This window comes from Balaenoptera borealis, assembly GCF_965194805.1.
Source record: "Balaenoptera borealis genome assembly, chromosome: 16".
Taxonomy (NCBI): domain Eukaryota; kingdom Metazoa; phylum Chordata; class Mammalia; order Artiodactyla; family Balaenopteridae; genus Balaenoptera; species Balaenoptera borealis.
The window spans coordinates 18,241,705-18,264,492 of record NC_138872.1 but is presented as its reverse complement, the minus strand read 5'-3'; the positions used below and the strand labels follow the sequence as shown (position 1 = coordinate 18,264,492).

Genomic DNA, 22,788 nt, shown 5'->3' with positions numbered 1-22,788 from the left:
CATCTACTACAGACGTGGACTATGAAGGAAAGAGAAGGATGAAGGCTGACTGGTTAAAGAACTGAGTGGAGAGTCACATCTTTCACTGAGATGGAGAAGAAACAGATGGGGGAGAAACAGGTCTGGGGAAGCACGAATTAAATGTTGTGTTCTGGTTACATAAAGTATTGAATACTTAGAACCGTGTACAGCACTTGCTTCTAAACATGTTCAAAACAATAAAAAAACAGCAGCAGCAGCAGGCATGTTTGAGATGACTAGTCAACTTTCAAGCTGAGATACTGAGCAGGAAGGTGGACATAGAGGTTCAGAGTCAGAGTTAGAAGGAAGGAAGAGATGGGACTCATCAGTTTAAGAGAAGACAGACAAGTAAACAACCATGTGACATGATTTAACAGAGTTATGAGCCAAGTGTTATGGAAACACTGGGGAGGGTGCAGCCACTGATCTCTCAGAGAAGGAAGATGGGCATTTCAGGGAGTGGGAACAGCTTTAGAAAAGCTGCAGAAGCATGAATGTCAGACCACATTTTGACTACTGCCCCTACCCTGTCTCTGGTAGAACACGCTGGATGCCCTGCTCGTGGCCCCTGCACTACTTCTGAGACTGAATTTGCTACCTCTTCAGTCTACATAGCTCCTTGTCAGCAGTGCAGGGGAGAGGATCTTCCAGTCATCTTAATACACCAGCCTTGCCCGCCTATTTCTTACCAGGTCTACATCCTAAGCAAGGAGAAGTCTGTAACCTGATTGGTCAGAAATTCAGCCATTCAGTGGGCAATGTTTTATGGGCAGGCAGGACCACCGTCTATTCAAAGCCCAGACCATGCATAATTCCCCCTTTCTTGCTTCCGGTCTCCCATGTCTCTTCCAAGCCAGACATCTCCCATGTCTCTTCTAGAGCAGGAGTTGGCAAACTTTTTCTGTAGTGGGTCAGATAATAGGCAGCATGGGCTTGGTAAGCCACACAGTCTCTGTTCCAACTACCCACACTCAACTCCACTGTTGTAGAGAGAACACAATCCTAGACACAATGCAAACACATGGGCATGTCTGTGTTCCACTAAAAACTGATTTACAAAAAACAAGTGTTGGGCTGGATTTAGCCTGTGGCTGTAGTTTGCTGACTTTTATTCTAGAAGCATGACAATGCCCCTCATCTGTGCAGTGGTTGGGTAGATAGAATGGGTGCCCATTCTGCTACCTAGTCATACCAGATTGAATGAAGATGGGGTGAGAGGTCCTTGCCTAGGCTAAGCCATGTTCTCTAACTTAGTTTTGCCCAGGGTTTTAGACTGGGGTAATAGAGTGCCTTCCCGGCAATTACTTGATCAGAATGTTGTTCTTTGTGTGTCAGAAACCCTTAGACTGGTACCCCGGAGGAGAAGCAAAACAGGTTCTAGGCTCTGCCCTAAATATGAGTGTGAAAAAGTGCTATGGAGATAGAAGAGTGCTCGTTCTGCAAATGGAGGGCTTGTCTCTCCTTTTTCTCCTCCTCATCCTGTACTTACTCATTATAATTGACCATCTCCCTGCATCCCTCTTGCCACCAGTGCAGACCATCTGTAGACCACAAATGGTTCGTGCTTTGGCATGGAACTCTTAGAACCCAGATTCCAGCCCTTGGCCTCATCCTCTCACCCGAGCCAGGTAGCTCCAGCTCTTTCAGGCAACTTGCCAGGCCTACATACTCCTGGTTCTCTGCAGGGGTGGGAAGTGCTTGTCTCAGTGGTAGCATTAGACTTCTTGATGTTTAAGCTGATATTCTGGGGATGGATTTCTACCTGAAACCCTCTGTAATAAAAGCCACTATTCATCTAATATCCACCTAAAGTGCTATGAAACCGAGAATAGCACCCTCTGAATGTTTTCATACTCATTTTTTGGGCAAAAAAATCTGCTGGCTACTCATTATGTGCCAGGATTCAGGTTACAGTTAGATTAAGGTTTTGTAATGGCTGAACATTAGAATTGTCTGGGGAAGCTTTAAAACTCCCAGGCTCTACCCCAGACCATTAAATCAGAGTCTAATCAGGCATCAGTAATATTTAAAGCTCCCCAGGTGATTCTAATGTGCAGCCATGATTCTTGCAAATAGTGAATTTACCTGGAGAAATACTTTCCCACAGGTCTCCTCTTGCTTTGGTTTTGTCCCCTCCAATCCATTCTCCTGTATAATCAGAGAGATCTAATATGTGAATAGGACCCAGTTACTCCCCTTGCCATTGTCACTTCAGTATAAATTCCAAACTCTTTAATACAAGGTCCTTAATGATTTCACCCCATATGCCCCTCCAGCCTCATTTCTTACCCTTAAAACAATATTTCAGTGATTAGCAACTAAACACAATGCCACAGACAATTTCAGGTGTTACAGACTTCTGAGACTGACTGTATACACAGTGTTCCCTCTGCCTGAAATTCTCTTCCACCTGAGTCTGGCTGGTAAACTCCTACATATCCTTCAAAACCCAGTTCAAGCATCTTCTCTTTTGTGAAACCTTCCTTGCTTACTTTCCCACTATCCCACTGCATCCCCAGCTAGTCAGTCACTTCTATTATTAGCTGGACTCCTTTACATCTGATAATTTGAATGTCTTGTCTTCCAACCTGGCGATGGGCTACTCCAGGTAAAGGGTAGCATCTTATTCATGTCTGTATCTTCATAACCCAATACTGGCTTTGTATTTCGTATGTGCTTGAATCACCCCTTTTGAATAAATGAATGGATAGATAGATGGAAAAAAAAAATAGTGTGTGAGATGGCTTCTGTGCATACAGAGGAATCTCAGAGGTGTAAGTGGCCTTGAAAATAATTTGTTTGTGCTCCCTTCCACAGTGGCCTTCCAGGCAGCTGATAAGCTGATCCCTAACATCTGTTAATTGGATACCATCAGACCTGGATGCCCTTGGTGATGGAGAGCTCACTACACCATAAAGCTTCCTGCCTCACTTTTGGACAGACCCTCTGGGCATTTCTTTGTTTACTCTGCCTCCATGTACTTCGCCTTTGCCCTGATCCACGGGGCCCCAGAGTATGCATGCACCCCCTGCACCACGATACTGCAGAAGTTTAATGAACGCCCCTGTCCACCCTCAGAGTCCTGAAATGGCACAGTCTGGGAGTCCTTTCAACATCCAGGCCATGCTCTTCAGGATAAACCCAGTGCAAAGATATCCTTTGAAAAATCCTAGATAGTTGTGATGAGTGGCACGTCTCTGTGGGAGATCATGCGGGCTCCTGGCACAGTCTCGGGAGCCTCTGTGTCCCCCTGGTGGGGGATGAAGGACAATGTGTGGGCCCCGGGGGCTGTGATGATGTTGACAAAGGCTGAGAGGTAACACCTCATGCAGCCGCCCAGGAGTGAGTGGTAATGACCTCTTAGTTTGCAGACTTTGATCACACATCCCTTTCCATTTTTAGGGAGCTGCAACCTAATAGGGGATAATCTCAGGAAGGAAAAAAATATGAGGGGGTAAAAGTATGAAAGGGAGTCTCATCTCCGTCTTCAAAGCGAGCCAGCCGAGGGGGATTATTTTTGCATTAGTGGCTAGTTACAGTAGATTGACCAGGGAATGGTGGCAGTCATTAGGAGCTAATCACATTCTTCTGAAACCAAAATTGCCATCTCATTATATTCATCCATTATCAATCTCCGCTTTCCTTTTCTCATTCTCTTCTCCTTAGAATGTTGAGCTCTATTTTTACACTCTTCTCTTAGTGTAGAAATGTTTCCAACTCTTCCACAGTGTTGCTTTTCTAAGGCAGTCATTTTTCACTTTTTTTTTTTAAGTCCTAAAAGGTGTATTGGGGGATGTCTGCATCTCTGGAGGTCTGAGCTGTGGTATTCACAGAATCCTCAAAAGGCAGATCTGAAAGGATCTTTTGAGAATGTTATTGCCTCACTTTACAGATCAGCAAAGTGAGGTCTGAAAACATGAAATGACTCACCCAAGAATGCATATTAAGTGAGCCCTTCTTCCCTCCGTCCCTTCTTCCTTCTCTCTTTCCTTCCTTTTTCCAATGACCAGCTGGGTGCTAGGACTACGCTAGGTCCTAGAAATAATAGCAATGAACACGGCAGACAAGATCTCGTGGACTTTATGTCCTAGTTGTGGGAAGGTGCAAACAATAAACAAGATAATTATTGTTTAAAACAAGTGCTACGAAGGCAACAAACAAAGTCCTGGGATAGACAGTGACTCTGGACAAGGCACCACTTTAGGTCGGGTGGCTTGGGCAGAACTCTTCGAAAAGGTGGCATTTGAGAAGGAAAAGTGCAGCCCCTGACTTCCAGGAGCTGGCTTGGCACTCCCAGCTGGACCTTGGTGTTTTCCTGTTGAACTTAAAACAATTTCACAGAATGCCAACACCAGACAAAGCTCCTCTGAGACCAGGATGGAGCGAGGCTAAAACTAGACCACTCTGTAGTCATATCCAAACACAAACAGGAATACTGCCCAAGCCAAAAACAACCCAAAAAACAACCAACAACCCACCCCCTATCCTGGCTCACGTGAGCGATGCTGCTCCTTTGCCGATTTCAGCTGTAGCCTCGAGCCTGTGCCCCCTTCTAATAGTTAAGATTTATTAAGGTACCCAATCCTCCCACTTCCTATTGGTGTCTAATCCAGAACAAAGCCCCAAATCACCTAACACAGATCACATCCTACGAGTCCTGTCTGACACCCTCTTCCTGAGATTTCCCACAGTTCCTAAATCCAGCTTATTCAACTCCAGGTGTATTTCTACTGGTCTCCTGTTGACACCTTGGAGCTGAAAAACAGATGATGAGCAGAAGCCAGCTATGGCAAGAGCTGGGGGAAGAATGTTCCAGGATGACGATGGGTGTGGAGGCCCTGAGATGGAATGAGCTTGGAGTGTTCTAGAACTTGAAGGGAGGCTCTACAGAGCTGAGAGAATATAAGTGACACATCACGTGGATGGGGAAGGTGTGGTGCTCAGGTGAGGTCTTGTGGACCACGGCCAAGAATGAGAGTTTTATTTTAAGTCAATGGGGATGCTTTGGACATTTTTAAAAATGAGGAGGCGAGGCCAGTACCAGCATCGTGACAAGTGGCTAAGAGCACTTGTCTCTTAAACCCTCCCTTTATCCTTCTTGACGGGCTTCATAGACTTTAGGGTAAGATTATCATCTGGTACCTGTCCCAGACCAACTCTTCTTATGGTTGGTAGGCATTCCACCTACCCACCCACCAACCATCCCTCCCAGTCATGGAGCTGAGGTCCTGGAGCCAGGGGGAGCTCAGATCACCTGACCACAAGTCACAGGCTTCTTCTGATCTGCTATGCTGAGTCACAGGACTCTGCAACCTACCCCGGTTTCCCCCCTAAATACTTCAATTTCTTGTTAGAACTGAGAATTGGCCCTGATGTCTGCTTGGCTGATTCCTCTTCCTACCTGTTGGTTTGGCCCTACTGAGATATGAAAGTCCTTTCTGAAGCTTGCCATCCTTCTTTGGACACTCTTCTCTGTACCTAAGCCTCCTTGAGTTAGGCCCTAGATAGTGAGACATCAGAACACAGAGTTTCCAAGGGTAGCTCTCCTCCAATCCATGGCTGAGCGTATCCTGCTCCGTTTCCTTTACCTGTTCACCCACTAACCTCAGCAGATTCTGTCGGCTATGAGGCCCTCCTCACTCCCTTTGGATTGACTGTATCCCTGGAGATAACTGGATATGATATGCCCTGGGGTGTAGCAAAATCAGGTCCAGGGAATGCTGACCAGGCAGTTCCTGGCTGATGCTTCAGGGCACAGCAGCCGAGGGCCTGCTTCCTCCGTGATCAGTCTGGCCTGCCAGGATTTCCCCGTGACCCCACCCACCACTGCACTCTCCTGATGCAGGGAAGATCCCAGAGAGTCTTCACAAAGGAGGAGCCATTTTACCTGGGTCTTTCACACATCTCTCTCGTCAAGAAACATCTCTTGCCGTGCATTTGAGAGGGAAAAGGCAGGGCTTTGCAAAAGGGAGACAGACCAGAGTGTTTGGATATTTTTACTGAAAATCATTTTACCACTCTAAGTCTCAATTAACTTCTTTGAAAATTAAGTCAATAATACACCCTTCAGGTTAGGTGTGGGGGAAAGATTTGACTACACAGGGGCAGCATGGGGAATTCTTTTGCCAATGGAACTCTTATGTACCCTGGTTGTTTTGGTGTTTATGTGACTCTATGCATGTTAAAACTCATAGAATTGTATACCCTGCAACCCCCAAATAAATTTTGCAGCATATAAATTTAAAAATGAAAAAAATACACCCCACGGAGTTTTGTGATGATTAGTGATTACCTGAGACAATGCCTGTAGGCACCTAACCCAATGCCTGGCACATGGCAGGTGTTCAGACTCTTCCATCCCAAGGATATGCTATCCAGCCCCCTTGTTTCACCCCCAGAATTCATTCTCTGACTCCTATTGAGCAGAAGCATCCAGATTATTGTCACAAGACAAAAGAGGGGGGCTCCTTGCACCATCCTTCCTGGTTTGCCTCAGACCAAAGGGGTTCCCGGGATGTAGAACTTTCATTTAAAACTGGGACCATCCTGGGAAAACTGGGACAACCTGGTCACAGGTAAGACACAGTGTTAAGGGAGTGAGAAGGAGTTTTATGGGCGGTTGGAAGCCTAAGGTCTGGTCTCAACTGAGGTCCATAAGCTCAGTAAATACCCATGTTTACTGAAGACCATGGCTACACTGGTCATACACTTGCTGGATGGCAAGGGCTACCATGGATGGCTGTACAGGTTGTGCACAACACAAGAGCACCAAATCTAAGGGAGCACCATTCATCTGGTAGGCATGACAGATTTCTGTATATATTATGAACATCTTCTGCAAGGTGATAAAGTCAAGTATCTTGAGACAGGTGTACCTTTTGCTATTTCACTCTAAGGTGCTGTATGAGTTAGCGGTGAACCTGGCAGAGACCATGCTTTCAACAAATGCCTCCGTCTCTGCTGAAAAGCACACGCCTTAGGGATTATAAATGTGGACAGAGAAGGCAGGAGAGAATGACTAATGACATCTACTCAGAGTGGCATCAGGAGAGCAAATATTATTGTGTGCCATGTCACTAAGTAGATGGTAATTTATGAGTTCTGCTGGGGATGTTGAGTCAAAAATCGGAGGGCGGCAAGATGGGGGTATTTGTCTGTGACAGGAGTTTGGAACAAGCAGAATAGTTGAGTGTCTATCTGCATATAGAGTCGCAAAGCACCCTTTAAAAGGCCCCACTGAAAGCTACGAGATCTCTTTTAAATGACAAAGTTTAGGTCAGCTGTTCTCAAACTTTGGTAGGGATCCAGATTTTCTAGAGAATTTGGTAGAATGCAGAGGTCTGGGCCCTGTCCTGCATCCATGAGCCTGTGTCTCAATGTTCTTTACTAACTCCAGGTGGGTCTGACACATAACACAGTTTAAGAACCACTGTTTTAGCCAGGAAAGTGATTGGAAACAGCAAATTCCTGGGGAAGACTCACTCTGAAGACACTCTATGCACCTACAGAGACAGCCTACGATGTGAGCGTCTTTCTGTGTCAGTGTCTTTCTTTAAGAAATACTGCCTTTTAAATTTCTGGATGGCACAATTTTTTTTTTGTTTTTTTAAATTGAAGTATAGTTGATTTACAAATTGTGCCAATCTCTGTGGTATAGCAAAGTGACTCAGAGTCTAAAATACGGCACAAATGAACCTATCTACAAAACAGAAGCAGACTCACAGACCTACAGAACACACCTGTGGTTGCCAAGGGGGAGGGGGGAGGGAGAGGGATGGACCTGGAGGTTAGGGTTGGTAGATGCAAACTATTACATTTAGAATGGATGGGACTATTCTTTTTATTTTATTATTATTTTTAAACAACTTTATTGGAGTATAATTGCTTTACAACGGTTTGTTAGTTTCTGCTGTATCACAAAGTGAATCAGCTATATGTATACATATGTCCCCATATCCCCTCCCTCTTGCATCTCCCTCCCACCCTCCCTATCCCACCCCTCTAGGTAGACACAAAGCACCGAGCTGATCTCCCTGTGCTATGCGGCTGCTTCCCACTAGCTATCTATTTTACATTTGGTAGTGTATATATGTCCATGCCACTCTCTCACTTCGTTGATGGGACTATTCTTAACCATAAAGTTTTTCACCAGTACTCTACAAATCAATTAAATTAATATTTAGTATACTATTTTCCACATGCTTCAGAGAAGAGAGGTGAGTAAGACGCTGGCCTTACTTCCAAGAGGCCTATAGTTTGATGGGAAAGCTCATACTAGGGTACATCTATTCCTCCCATCTCTGAGCCTATGACCTGGGGGACCCCTGCGTCCCATTCCAGGCTACAGACTTCTGGTCCTGTCCACACATTTTCTCCAGCTGTATGCATGAGCTTCTGGGAGGGTGCCTCTGGGTCAACAGCTCTCCCCTAAACTTGAAGTCAGCCAGAGTTAAGGGGTGGACTGTCAAAGGCCATGATTTACCTTGTTAATTCTGTTCAGGAAAACTGTGAAAACTTCCTATTTCTCTCCCCAACTAGTTTCATTTTGATTTTTCTTTTTTCATAGACAGGCATCTTTGTTTCCTGTCTAAGAGCTGGCTTGCAACATTTCAACTCTCTTATGTTTCTGAGCCCCTAAACCTCTGTTTCACTCTGTCACACATGCTTTTCCTCTACCCAGCCTCCTACTTTTCTTCAGCTCAGTGCCTCATCTTTTAGAAAGCTTCTGATCGATCCTGGCAGTAATAACTGACAAAAAGCAAAAATAAACAACAACAAAAACCTGCATTCACCCTGGACTGCCCTTTCTCATGGGTCTACAAAGCATGTTAACTAGAGTTCTGTTATATGATTACATGGTGTGGTAAGACCATGAGCTTCCTTCAAAGTAGGGTCTTTATTTTCTTTCTGTATCTTTCTATTTCCAGTAACCTACACAGTGTAAGGTACTCAGTAAGTGTTTCTGGCCAAATGAAGTACCAGCATATATTATCAGCTTTCAGGAGTCCATGCTACGTAGTCAAAACATGTCACAGAAGATGAAACATGGACCCAGAGATGGAAGAGTCTTGTCCAAGTCCACCCAGCATATCAGTAGCAGATTGAGAACCACGTCCTGACTCTCACTTGAGACACTTTTCTATGGTACCACCTGAAAATTGCTCACTTGGTTGGGGAGGATTCCAATTAAACAGAAAATATTGCTTGCTGGGTTACAAACAGAATACTAAGTGGAAAAATAAAAATAAGCTCAAAGGAAAGGACTCCGTTAATAGTCTCTTGTACATGAGCTCTTTCTTGCTAGGAAAACTTCCAAGTCTGAAACCACATGGTTCCTGATGTCTTTTGGCCACCTCTGGAAAAGGCCCAGTTTCTCCTTATTTTAATCCATGGTGAGTGGAATGAGATGAGCAGGAAGAGAGTCAAGTCTTTCTATTTTGGTCATTATGAGTTTCCAGAGTTGGAGAACAACCATGGTTTTCCCTTTCACGATTTGGGCTTCTGCCACTAATTCCCCATGCCCTACCCAAGAATCACTCATTTGCAAATTGGGAAGCTGGACCAGAATCTCTCAGAGATCACCTGCAGTGGCATGTTCTGGGACTCTTTTACCAACTGAGGGGAGAAAAAAATTGTGGGAGAAGCTGGAGGTCCACTCTGTCTCTGCTCAGGTGGCTCTGAGCAGAGAAGAGGGCACCTGGGGAGACCTGAAGCATCCATCTCCTTGGTTACACTCTATCGGGAGGCTGCCTGCCCACCATCACTTAGATGACTAAGAGAAACAGGGCAACACTGGCCTCACCCCACACAAGCCATGCACATGGCGTGTCTGCCCAGAGCTGGAAAATGAACAAATGTTTGCTCTTCATTAGGCTGCATCATATTCCTCACAGCTGTTCCTCGTTGCCTTAAATAGTCTTAATGGAGCTGTAGTAACCAATACCTTCTGGTTTCCCTACTGGGCTTGTTCTATTCATTAGGATGACAGGCTGCCTGGATTGGACTGGATTAACATGCTTCTCTTCCTTCTCTCCATCACAAAGTCACCTCACCCTATTGCCCCACATCCTTCCCAAACTTGATACTCATCTGACCATGACAGTGGCTGGCGTTCTAGGACTCACAGACAATCCCACTCTCCAGCCAACATCTGTTAGCATTTGATGGCATGCTTAGGATTTTTGGTTTGTAACTGGGGAAGGTGGGGGAATTTGGGCTGGGTGAGGTAGGAGGGGGAGGTAGGAGGGGGAGGAGGGAAGACTCTGCAGTCCAGGATCACGTGAAGAAGCCCCTTGACTCTAATGTGACTGTGGTCCAATAGCAGGGCAGATTTGCGGGGTCCTCACGTGCCTCCATGGGCATCGGATGTGACTGGCAGCAAGTACAGCAGGTGAGGGGAAGGGTCTGTGGGCACAAGCAGGACATGTGCCGGGGACTCCACGGGTCTCCTCAGACCAGCGTCTCAACCTTGAAAGTACATTAGAGTCATCTGGAGAGCTTAGGAGATACTGATCCCTGGATCCCACTTCCAGAGATTCTGATTTAATTGGTCTGAAGGATGGCCTGGCTGTTGGTGTTTTTAAAACTGGGTTATTCTAATGTGCAGTGAAGATTGAAAGCCTCTAAGACTCAGATCTGTATGGGAAGTGCAGTTAATTTGCCTTAGGCCTCCTTGAGTTCTTAGGAACCCAAGGTCCCTGGTCAATCACGGTTGCTAGGACTTGAGACATAACTACGGGGGTGGTAGCCCCAGAGAGCGGGGTCCAGTGGAGCTACAGGTGGGATGGGAGATCCAGCTGGCCTGGACAATTGGTTCCCGCTGGGACTCCCAATATATCATGGACAGAAGCACTCTTTGGATCACTCTGACCAATGTCTTCACGCCCACTGCATAAATATGAAAATGGAGGCCCAGAGAGGGGGAGGAACTGGCTCAAGGTCACCCAGATAGTTAATGAAGGAGACGGGCCTTAAATCTAGGCATTTTGACTCTCAATTCAGGACCATTCATGCATTATTTCAAGTCACCGAACTTAAAATATATACATTGAGAGGTTCAAGTTTACATGCTAAAGAGAGCAAGCTGATTTTATGGCTCGACATGAAAGAATGTGTGTGGGCTTGTCTAAGCTCGGGGCCCAGTCTCCAGGTTCAGGCAAACCCATATTTTCCTTGAATTACTGTCCCAGCCACCTACCTGCCTCTGATCTCCCTGTTCTGACCTACGACAAACAGTTGCATCTAAAATGCGAATCCAGCTTTAAAAAAAATCCTGCTGCCTTCAGTGGCTCCCCATTGCTCCTGGAATAAAATCCAAATCCCCTTGCCCACACCCCATGGCTGCCCCTACTAACATTTCAGTCCCATCTCCTTCTATGCTCCCTCCTATTTCTCAAGCTTTGGCTTAGGCTTTATGTCTTCCAGAAAGCCACTGGCTATCCATCCTCAGGCTAGGCTTCATGCACCCCACCTCCAAGGGTTCTGATAGCACTCTGGGGATACCTCTACTGTGACATTTTGCCAAATAGTGAGTTAGTTTATATGCCCATCTCGAAGAATAAGCTCTAAGCTCCCCAGAAGGCAAGGACTCTTATCTTGTCGCCTCAGTTTCTAGAGTCCAGTACAATGCCTGGTCTATGAAAAGTGCTCTGACACCTCACAGTTGAAATTCTGTGTTTTTAATATCAGCTATGTGTCAATGGCTCCCGAAGTTTTCTCCCCAGTCCAGGCTTCTTTCCCAAATTCCAGACTCATATATCCAGCTACCTACTTTCCATCTCCACTAAGATATCCAATAGACATCTTAGTTCAACATCAAACTCCCCATTCCTTCCTTATCCCCAAGTCTGTTCCACCTGCAGCCTTCCCATCTCCACTGGTGGCAGCTCCATCTTTCCAGTGGCTTGGGTAATAGCCTTGGAGTTACCCTTGATTCCTCTCTTTCTCTCTCTCTCCCAGGCCACATGTAATGTGTTAGAAAATCCTGTTGGCTCTATCTTTAAAATACATTCAGAATCCAGCCACCTCTCTCCACCCCCGCTGCCACATCCTGGGTGAGTCAGCACTGTCTCTCTGCTGGGTCACTGCAGTGGGCTCGCAACTGCTTTCCCTGCTTTTACCCTTTCCTCCCTTTGTCTATTCTCCACAGAGCAGCAAGAATCAATCTTTCAAAATAATGTCAGAAAATTATCACTTGTCTTCTCAAAACTCTGCAGTGGCTTTCCATTTCATTCAGAGTAAAAGCCAAAGTCCCTATAATGGCTTATAAGGCACTATATGGTCAGGCCCCCTTTATTTCTCCAATTGCACCTTCTATTACTTTTCTTCCTTGTTCACTGGACTCACACCACGCTTGACCTCCTTGTACATGCCAGATATATTACTCCCTTGATCTTGACTCTTTTCCTCCAGATACTTTCCAGCATGCCTCTGCTCAAATCTCATCTTCTAATTAAAGACTGCCCTTTCAGCCTGTTGAATACTGGAACTCCTTCACCTCATGTCCCTGGAATATACCATCTCCCATCCTTGCTCTTCTCTTTCATTTCCCGTGGTACTTACTTGTGGAAGACTGTATTATCCACAGATTATATTTTCCAATACTCCTGTTCCGTATTCTCTCTTAGGATCTTGCAGCTACACCTCCCCTTCATCAAGAGGTGGAGTCTAATAATCCCCCTCCCCTAGAATGTAGGCAGTTATTGTTTGCGTATAACCAATATAAGGTGGTAGGAGTGATGCTGTGTGGCGTCCAACTGTAGGTCACAAGGGGTGACGCACTTTCCACCTCGTTAGCTAGCGGGCTCACCCGCGGAGCTCTGCGCCACCATGTAAGAAGTTCAGTGATCCCGAGGCAGCCATGCTGTGAGGAAGCCCAGGCCACCGGAAGAGGCTGAGTGTAGGTGTTCCAGCTGGCAATCCCAGCTGAGATCCCACTTGTTAGCTATCTGAGTGAAGACACTTTCAGATCTTCAGTCCCAAGCCTTAGAGCATTCCCGGTCAAGGCTTTAGACATCATGGAATAGAGACAGACTATCCCTGTTGTACCCTGTCCAAATGCCTGATCCACGGAATCAGTGAGCACAGTAAATTGGTTGTTTTAATGTCACTAAGATTTGGGGTAGTTTGTAACACAGCAAACAGTGTTTTTCACTGTCTAACATACCATATTATTTACTAACATATTACATTAAGTAAGTTATTGTATAATAACTTCCTTATTTTTAAGTCTATTGTTTATTTTGGGTTTCCTCTGCTAGAACACAAGCTTCACAAGGGCATGGATCTTTGTCCGTTTTTGTTCTCTGGTGTATCCCAAATACCTCGAACAGTCCTTAGAAACAGTAAATACTCAGTAAATATTTAATGAGCAAATTTGTAAGTGATTGTAAAACTTAAGTGAATTTTATAAGACACAGCTTGCTATAGCTGAGAGGTCCCTTATATGTCAACTTGTCAAACCCACTCATTTGTATGAAAAAAATGAGCAGGGTAGGGGAGTGACAGGCAACAAACAGAGCACATAGCGTGTGCGTTTGATAGTAGGATTGAAGACCCAGGAATCATATATCTACAATAGGAAACAGTCTTCAAGTAGATTTGTGATTCTTTGCTCAGTATGTAGATTCCAGACATCACAGGAGGCTTGATGATCAAAGCAATATCCAGCTATAGTCTAAGGAAGTGGAAAGACATTGTGGAAAGACTCCTATGAAGTAACATTTTCCAATTAACCTCCAGTTAATCAGGAAATGCTGTTAACTAGAAGCTAAGCATTCAAGCTAACTGATTAATATAATTTGAACTAACTGAGGGCAAGTCTAGTCTACTTAATGATATTTCTGGTTGAAGTTCAAATGATGGAACAACATTTATTGTTTTCTCTCTCATTATAAAAGCAGTTCATTTCCATGCTAGAAAATTTGGAAAATGTAAAAAGGCACAAACAAATAAATGAAAAAAAAAAAATCAATCCAAATCCCACCACAGAAGGATGGATACTTTTAAAAGATATCATTGTGGAAGGAGATGCACCAAAGTCGTCAAATATATTTGTATTTCTGTTTTCAAATTTTAGATTGCAAGTTCTTAGAACAGTGTTTCTCAGGCTTTGACTACTTGGCCCCCTTTCTGATAAGCCACATATGTCCCTTAATGCTATTTGAAACTTTAAAACAAATTAAATATTATGACTAATGACTTATTAAACCTTCATGATATTGAATACGACTTTACAAACAACACACCCTCTCCTGACATTCACTCACTACACAGATCTACACAAGTGAGTGTGAGCACACACACATGCCCCCGCCCCCATACTTTAAGGGGTTGGGATTGAGGCAGGAGAGAGATGGGCCCCAGGCTGAGCAGCTGCAAACAGTCTCCTGTAGACACTTCGAAATAAAGATAATGACAGGAGCAGAGCCCTGCTTGAGTAAAAGATAAGGCGAGCACGTTTTTCTCATTCCTGTGGTCAAGGAGACATCCTAGACCACACATGTGCAGAAAAGATCCTCAGGGGTCAAAGGTGAGAGGGGGTACCAGCCCATAATATGTCCTGCCAACCTCCCAGAAACCCCCACGCTAGAATTCATCTCGGCTGAAAGATGTGCGTGCACATTGGGCAGGGCCCTGAGTCAGGCCAAATATGGGCACGAGCAAGATGACTGGCCAGAGGCAACCTGGAAAACTGCCCTCATATAAGCAATTTTAGCCACCCCTACTGGGTGCGACTCACTCTGAGTCTGCCTGTGTGTTCTTCCACACGTACTTTGCTTCTAATAAACATTTTATCTGCTTCATAATCTCTGTCTCATTGCTGAATTCTTTTTTCAAAGAAGACAAGGACTGAGGTCCAGCCGCTGGACCCCACGGCCCCCTGAGATCAGGATCATTTAACCAACCTCCTAGGAAATAAGGCCCAGGGATGTGAGGTGATGAGACCATCACCTGCAACTCTTATCCCAGTATCCTCCCAAAATTTATAGGTTGAGTATATGAAAAATACTATTTTACTTAGATCATATTTGAAATTAACTGCTGGGGACAGGTATAAAGACACAGACGTAGAGAATGGACTTGAGGACATGGGGAGGGGGAAGGATAAGCTGGGATGAAGTGAGAGAGTGGCATGGACATATATACACTACCAAATGTAAAATAGATAGCTAGTGGGAAGCAGCTGCATGGCACAGGGAGATCAGCTCGGTGCTTTGTGACCACCTAGAGGGGTGGGATAGGGAGGGTGGGAGGGAGAGGCAAGAGGGAGGGGATATGGGGATATATGTGTACATATAGCTGATTCACTTTGTTGTACAGCAGAAACTAACACACCATTGTAAAGCAATTACACTCCAATAAAGATGTTAAAACATAAAAACCAAACCAAAACAAAAGAAATTAACTGCTGGTTCTCCTGAGCTGGTAATTACTCATGTCCATTGACATAAACGTTTTTGTTTGCATAACTGTGTCAAATGTTCTCCTTGCTACCATGTTTTATACTCTCATAAAGTTTTAGGACCAGACAGGCCCTCAGTAATCACCTATCCAAACTCTTCATTCAACTAATAAAGAACTTTAAAACTCAGGTAGCAAAACGATAGGCCACGCAGTTTGTTGTATTGGAATCTGGATGTCTGGACACCCCCTACCCCCAAATTTAGCACAATTTCATGACCTCACACAACTTCTGAAATATTGCTTTGTAAGCTCTTTCTCAGAATATAGTCTGAGAGATAAACTTAGTCTGCAGTATCAAGAATTCCAAATGTGTAGCATCTGAGTCAATGCATTTTCACTGCACACAGTGAAACTGAACCTAGCATATCTGGGCCACATGATGCATGTGAGAAAAAAAAACACCACCACCACCACCACCACCACCGCAACAACAAAACCTAGTGCAAATAACTCAAGAGCCTGGCACGCAGTAAATGCTCAAAAGATATTTTGGGAAGGATGGAGGAGAGGTAGAGAGAGGAAAGGAAAAGAGAAGAAAGAGATGCTTGGTTCCAAAGCTGCCTGCAGCTGGATTCCGACAGGCTCAGGAGGGATGCAAAATTCCTCTTGGGGGTCAGATGCTCTTTAGTGCAGGAGAACATCTTAATGAGTTTTTCCTTCTACCTTTTGTTTGTAAAAGGTGAGGCCTAAAGGGCAAGGAGTGAAACAAAAGGAGTGAGATAAAGATAGCTAAATTGTTCTGCATAATAAAGTAGAGGGAGTGGAGTTCTTTTCTTGGCTGCTATAAAAAGGAGGAGGAAAAAAAGAGGAAAATTTTAGGACACTAAAAGGAACTTTTGGGAAAGGAAGTGGACAGAGACCTGTCTGGTGACCAGAGCCTCACCTCAGGAGGACTTGTATTCAGGTGCTTCCTGTACTCGGCTGCAATCCTTCTGTGATACCCTAAACCTTAGCAACAACTGCTACTCACAAATCCTTGGCATTAGAGACTCGCTGGGGAGGAAGGTAACGGATGTCCAAGGCAGGGGTGCGGAGCAGGTAGAGAGAGAGACGGAGGACAGGAGTCGCCAGATGCGATATTGACTTGGGGGTGTTGAAAACACAACAGAAGCATGACAATGACGCAAGAGGTGACCAGGAGCAAGCAGGCCTGCTGAAAATCACTGGCAGGGGTGATCTGCTGGCTTTTCTACAACATGTGGGATGGGGGCGGAGCCATTCTATCGATATCTTCCCATTGAAGGAAGGTGTGACTCCAAACTGATGCGGTAGGTCTGGGTGGGCCTGAGATGGTGCATTTCCAGCAGGCTCCCAGGTGGTGTTGATGCTGCTGGTCCAGGGACCATACTTTGAGTAGCTTTAGTACCCACGAAGCCTCTGTGCCCATCAGGGAGTTTCCCGCAGGCTGGTCTCTTACCTCATATTCCTCCTTGAACCCGTAGCCCTGGCCTCTCTTCATCTGAGTGATGTGCTGGAGCAGGTCAGCCACCCGGATGGCGGGCTGGAACTGGTCCCGGGCATAGCTCATCTCCACGGGGTCGCAGGCCCGGTAGGGGTGAGTCTGGATCGTGAGGGTGGGCTGGGAGAGCTCCCCACGGCTGCCACCTGCTTCAAAGAGAAGGAGGGAGAACAGACCATCACCTATAGGAGTTTTGTCCTCTGTCCTCTGTGCCTCCCCCAGGTTGACCTCAGGAGGGCAGAGGGAACTAACTCAGGACTCAGCTGATCAGGGAACTGCAGAAAGAATTAAAGAAACACGGTTTCCCTGGCATGGCTGTGGCAGTAGATTTAAACATTAAAACAACAAACAAACCAGTGACACAATAACCCTTGGTTCGTTTCTGTTTCAAGGGTGCATCTTGATGGAGTAAAGACAAGGCTCCAGGTTGGCTGTCATCTCCTGCCTGTTCCTGTCCTTCCTTCAGGCTTGTCAGGGTGGTCTCGGCAAATCCAGGCCAATCCCAGAACCAGTGAGAAGCCAGGCAGGATGGATACAAGGAACACCCTCCTGGTGAGGAAGCAGAATACCTGGAATCGTCTCTGGTGCCTGCCTGCAGGTGAGGAGAGCCTCAGGTCCCTGGAGGTCAGAGCCATGTGTCTGCCTCTGGTCCATCTGCCTGCATCCCCGTGTGACCGGGTTTCTCTACTAGTTTGTTTCCTTTGGGTCATACACTGGGAGGAACTGGAGCCAGTCTTGGATCCGCAGTAGATAGCAGGGACCCTGACCCTCTCAGCTGCTCTCCAGCTATGGGCTCTGCAACAATGATCACCTTCTGCCTACTGTCTAGTTTCCCCAGAATTTAACACTCTTAATCCAGGAGTGATGCTGAACCTACCTTGCAGGTAGGAGCCTCCTCCTTCAGTCCCGAGAGCTCCTTCTCCCAGGCCTGGGTCCTACGCCTCATCGCCTTCATACATCTATCCTTAGTATCAGATCTATAATCTCGCCTGATAATAATCTTTAGACACACTGAATTGCGTTAACTGCTCCCTACTGGTTGGGCCACCCTCAAAACTGATGCCTGGGGCTTCCTTGGTGGTGCAGTGGTTGAGAATCTGCCGGCTAATGCAGGGGACACGGGTTCGAGCCCTGGTCTGGGAAGATCCCACATGCCGCGGAGCAACTAGGCCCATGAGCCACAACTACTGAGCCTGCGCGTCTGGAGCCTGTGCTCCGCAACAAGAGAGGCCGCGATAGTGAGAGGCCCGCGCACCGCAATGAAGAGTGGCCCCCGCTCACCGCAACTGGAGAAAGCCCTCGCACAGAAACGAAGACCCAACATAGCAATCAATCAATCAATCAATAAATACATTTAAAACTGATGCCTGCTTAGGTTGAAATTTGAATTCCTCTGCTCCCCTTAGACCAGTAAAACCACTTTCTTACCCTATGAACTCCCTGCCAGCCATACACTGTCAATCTTTCAGGGCCAGTTCGTCTTATCCAGAACCATTCAGGCTTGGTCTCCCCAGCCTCCTCCCAAAGACATGGACAGTCTATGCTCTAGACCCTCCTGTTTGTGGCATGCATAAGATGAAAACTGCCAGATTTGATGTGTCTCACCCAGATGTTTTCAGGCACTGCAAGGTACCAAGGCAGACCCCACGGGGCCTATGCCACACTCATTCCCTGGGAGTTTTAGCATACATTCCTCATTTTCTGCAACTCGTCTTTTCAAAATCCACGTATCTTTCAGCTTGCTTCTCTCTGTCGCAATAATCCACCAAACATTGATTCTGTATGTAAAAGTGAACTTTCCTCCTATGTGACAGCATGAGCAAAATTCTTCCTAGTAAGGAAAGGATTGCCAACAGAAGGATCTAGAATATATAGGTTTATGCACCAGGAAGAAGGGCCTAGGTGAGATGTAAGCACAAGTTTTCTGACAAACATGAGAAAAATACTGCTTACTTTTCTCCTGGGATTTGAGGTAACAGGTAACACATCTTCACTGGTGTTGCTTAAACATAGAGCTGGCAAATGTGGGCACAGCTTCCCTTCTCCATCACACCCTTGTGATCAGGAGTTAGATTTACTGAGACCCCACTCTGTTCCAGGGACTCTGGTAGACACTGGAAATGCACAGAATACAGGTTTCACCCTCAAGGCTGGATGGTCTAGTAGGGTAGACAGACAGGAAGAACCCCTGGAAGCACGAGCAGAGAAGCTGGAAAAGCCAAGCACATCCAGGTAAGAGCAAGGAAGATAAGACAGAGTGGAGGTAGAGGGTGGAAATACGATGGGGGTAAAGCTGTGAGAGATGGTGTGAGGTCAGCCTAGACAGGTGTGAATGTCTAAGAATCTCTAAGCCAGTGGGAAACTATTGAAGGATTTTTTAAAAATTTTACTTATTTATTTTTGGCTGTGTTGGGTCTTCGTTGCTGCACGTGGGCTTTCTCTAGTTGCAGCGAGCGGGGGCTACTCTTCGTTGCGGTGCGCGGGCTTCCTCATTGCCGTGGCTTCTCTCATTGTGGAGCACGGGCTCTAGGCGCGCGGGCTTCAGTAGTTGCGGCATGTGGGCTCAGTAGTTGTGGCTCGCGGGCTCTAGAGCACAGGCTCAGTAGTTGTGGCACACGAGCTTAGTTGCTCCGCGGCATGTGGGATCCTCCCGGACCAGGGATCGAACCCGTGTCCCCTGCATTGGCAGGCGGATTCTCAACCACTGCGCCACCGGGGAAGCCCCTATTGAAGGATATTTTTTTTTTTTTTTTTTTTAGAAGACTCCTTCTCCTTAAAGACTCACGCTATTTCTTGTAGGCGTCCTAGCTGCCATGGATATGAGGCCTCCTTCCAGTGAATATCACTCATGGGGATGGAGAAAAAAGGAGCACTTGAGTTTGCTTCTCTAGATGCTGCACTTCACGATTCCCAGGACAGGATGAACCGGGGTCAATGCCTGGAGCTCTGTGAGTGTCTCCCACCTAAGCCACTATCATATATGGTGACAGGTATCTTCAGAGACCCATGGGCCTGGGACCTGGGCTGCCTGGGAGACCAGCTGCCTGGCAGAGATAGGCTTCTTAGGAAAGAGCATCTGACAATTTTTGTGAGATGCCAAGTGTTTCCAAAACCAAATAGCTACCAATATGGATATTTTCCTCTAAACACATTGCTAGACAGACTGTAAACTTGGTGTCAGCAAAACCAACACTGGAATGGAAAACAAACGCGTCTGAAATTTAGCAACTTGTATTGCTGTAACATTTGTAATAATGTCAATGCGGGTGCTAATGACGCTATGAAGACTCGGAACCAAGGGAGTTTCAAGGTTTATTAATTCAACTAGTTGGACTCCCTTTTCCAATGTAGCTTACTTCACCTATTCCCTATTAACCTCTGATAATGCAGAAGCGATGCCTTTTATCACACCCCATTTCACCAGACTCACTATACTTAATTTTCCATCATTAGGTTTAATGAAAACCCAATTTCACAACTCACTTCTCTCAGGAACCTACAAGTAATGCTACATTTTTATCAGCCCCAATTAAAAATCGTTACGATGTTCCTTTTCGAGAGGGAGCCTTAAAACTAATGTGTGATTCTGCTGCTAATTCAACAAGGGTGCTGGAATCCACATGCTGCTCATAAAATGTTAACTCAAACCAGCTGGCCCAGGGAGAGAACATTTTTCATTTTTCTCCTCACCAGACCCTTAATTTTCATGCCAATCCAACTGCTCATTTATAGGCCTTACATGTTTATTTATCACATAATAATATTTTGGATTTCTTCTGCACCTTTTCTATAGCTGTTGTCTAAGGCTGTGAATTCCCCCGCAACGTGTCTTGCTGCTGCCCGTGAAGGGCTGGTAGGGCGAGCCGAGGGATTATGGTGACGTGTATGAGATGCCAGGTCACCACCATCCTTCTGATTTCCTCTTTCCTGTCTCTCTGCCACCCTCTGATTTCCTCTTTTCTCTCTCTCTTCCTTCTTCCTTGGGAACCTGGCTTTGACCTTCTCTTTCTTTTTTATCCCCCCTGCTACCAAGCCATTAGAGATCTCCCACTAGCAACAGCCACATATTTCCAATCACTTGCTAGGAACTGCCACTCCAGCCGGTTAACAAATATTTACTGAGTACCTATATTGTACAAAGCACAGTGTTAGACATAAGTACAGACAGGAGGGCGGAGGAAAGTGTGTTCAGAGGGAGATACGCTGCCACGGCCCTTGTAGGAGAGAAGAGGAGATAAGATGTGCATAAACACGTCTGACAAAGGTGGAACAGATGGGCTCCAGGAGGTGGGAGGGTAACGTGCTGCAGAGTTAGGCACTGTGCAAACATCGCCCAAGCTTTAGGCGTTCACGCCCCACTTCTGTGGTTTTTGCCTTCACTGTGTACAACCTGTACCAGCCTTGTCCAATAGAACTCTCCACAATGATGGAAATGTTCTGTATCTGTGCTGTGCAATATGGTAGCCACTGAACACATGTGACTACTGAGTGTGTGAGATGCGGCTAATGTGATGGGCAAACTGCATTTTACACTTTGCTTAATTTTAATTCACTTAAGTTTAAATGTACACATGTGGCTTATGGTTACTGTACTGGGAAGCACAGATCTAGAGAAAGAGGCAGAGAAAGGGAGAGCATTCTGGAGTTACACAGAGGGTAAAGAGGTCCAGTGGAAATATAACATGGACCACGTACGTAAATTAAAATTTTCTTATAGCAACATTAAATAAGGTAAAAAGGAACAAGTGAAATTAATTGCAATAAGAAATTTTGTTTAACCCAATACATCGAAATGATATTTCAACGTAGAGTTGGTATAAAATTATTAATGATATATTTGACGTTCTTTATTCATACTCAGGCTTTGAAATCCAACGTGTATCTTACTTATAAAGCATTTCAACTCAGACCAGCCATATTTCCAGTGCTTAACACCACATATGGTAAGTGGCTATAGTATTAGACAGGGCGGGTGTACATCCAGAGCCAAATCAAGTTCTAAAGAGAGCTGACTTAGAGCTAGAGTGAACTCTAAAAGACACTGATCTAGTGTAAGACAGCTCTAGCACAGCACTGCCCAACAGAACTTCATATGATGATGGAAGTGCTCTGTATCTGCACATTCAATATGGTAGCCACTAGTCACCTATGACTGTCAAGCACTTGAAATGTGGCTGGTGTGACTGAGGAATTGAATTTTTACTTTAACCTAATTTCAATTAATTTAAATATAAATAGCCACCTGTGACCAGTGGCTACTGCACTGAATAGTGCATATCTATATAGTCATGTCTTCAAAGTTTTTCTTTAAATCAATTTTCAACCATTGCTTTACTTTATCTCATTAAGAATGATAGTGAAATATAAAATCATGGGCGTGATATGCTAGTTTTGACTTAAACTAAGATAGGTGTATACAGACTTGTGACCTTTGAGAAAGAGTAGATTCGCATACCCCCATCTCATATCCCCTCAGGAATGTGCTCTTACTCAATGTAATGACAGATGGGATTACCTTCTCTCCCTGTTTTAAATCTGACCAACTCCACAGGGTTGAACTTGTAAAACTAATAGTTAAGTAGAATGCCATCCCACTGTGCCACATTCTATGGAGCTGAAATGGACATTATACAATTGACAATTGACACGGTTATGCTTCGTTACTTAAGGTAACACTGGCTCGAAGGACAGAAAAGAAATGCTTCATCTTTTCCCGTTTTCTTTCCTGGGCTCAGAGAATCAAAGGCTCTAGCAAGCAAATATGGGGATCGGGCATCTCCAAGCCCTTTCTCCTCCTCCGCCCCTTTCATTGGCTAAGACAAAAGAGGGTGGATAAACTCCTT

The 22,788-nt window shown here is 45.4% G+C and overlaps 1 protein-coding gene across 13 annotated transcripts in view; it reads right to left on the bottom strand.

The window, feature by feature from the left end:
• The window catches only part of PTPRT (protein tyrosine phosphatase receptor type T), a 1,098,035-nt gene that overhangs the window by 77,886 nt on the left and 997,361 nt on the right, over positions 1 to 22,788 (bottom strand). For 8 of the 13 annotated variants that reach the window (XM_082361692.1, XM_082361703.1, XM_082361699.1 and 5 more), the window contains one exon: positions 16,904 to 17,094. In XM_082361692.1, the coding sequence (XP_082217818.1) occupies positions 16,904 to 17,094 (191 nt within the window). The remainder of the gene's footprint in view (positions 1 to 16,903; positions 17,095 to 22,788) is intronic. The other 5 variants (XM_082361700.1, XM_082361698.1, XM_082361706.1 and 2 more) reach the window with 1 other exon arrangement.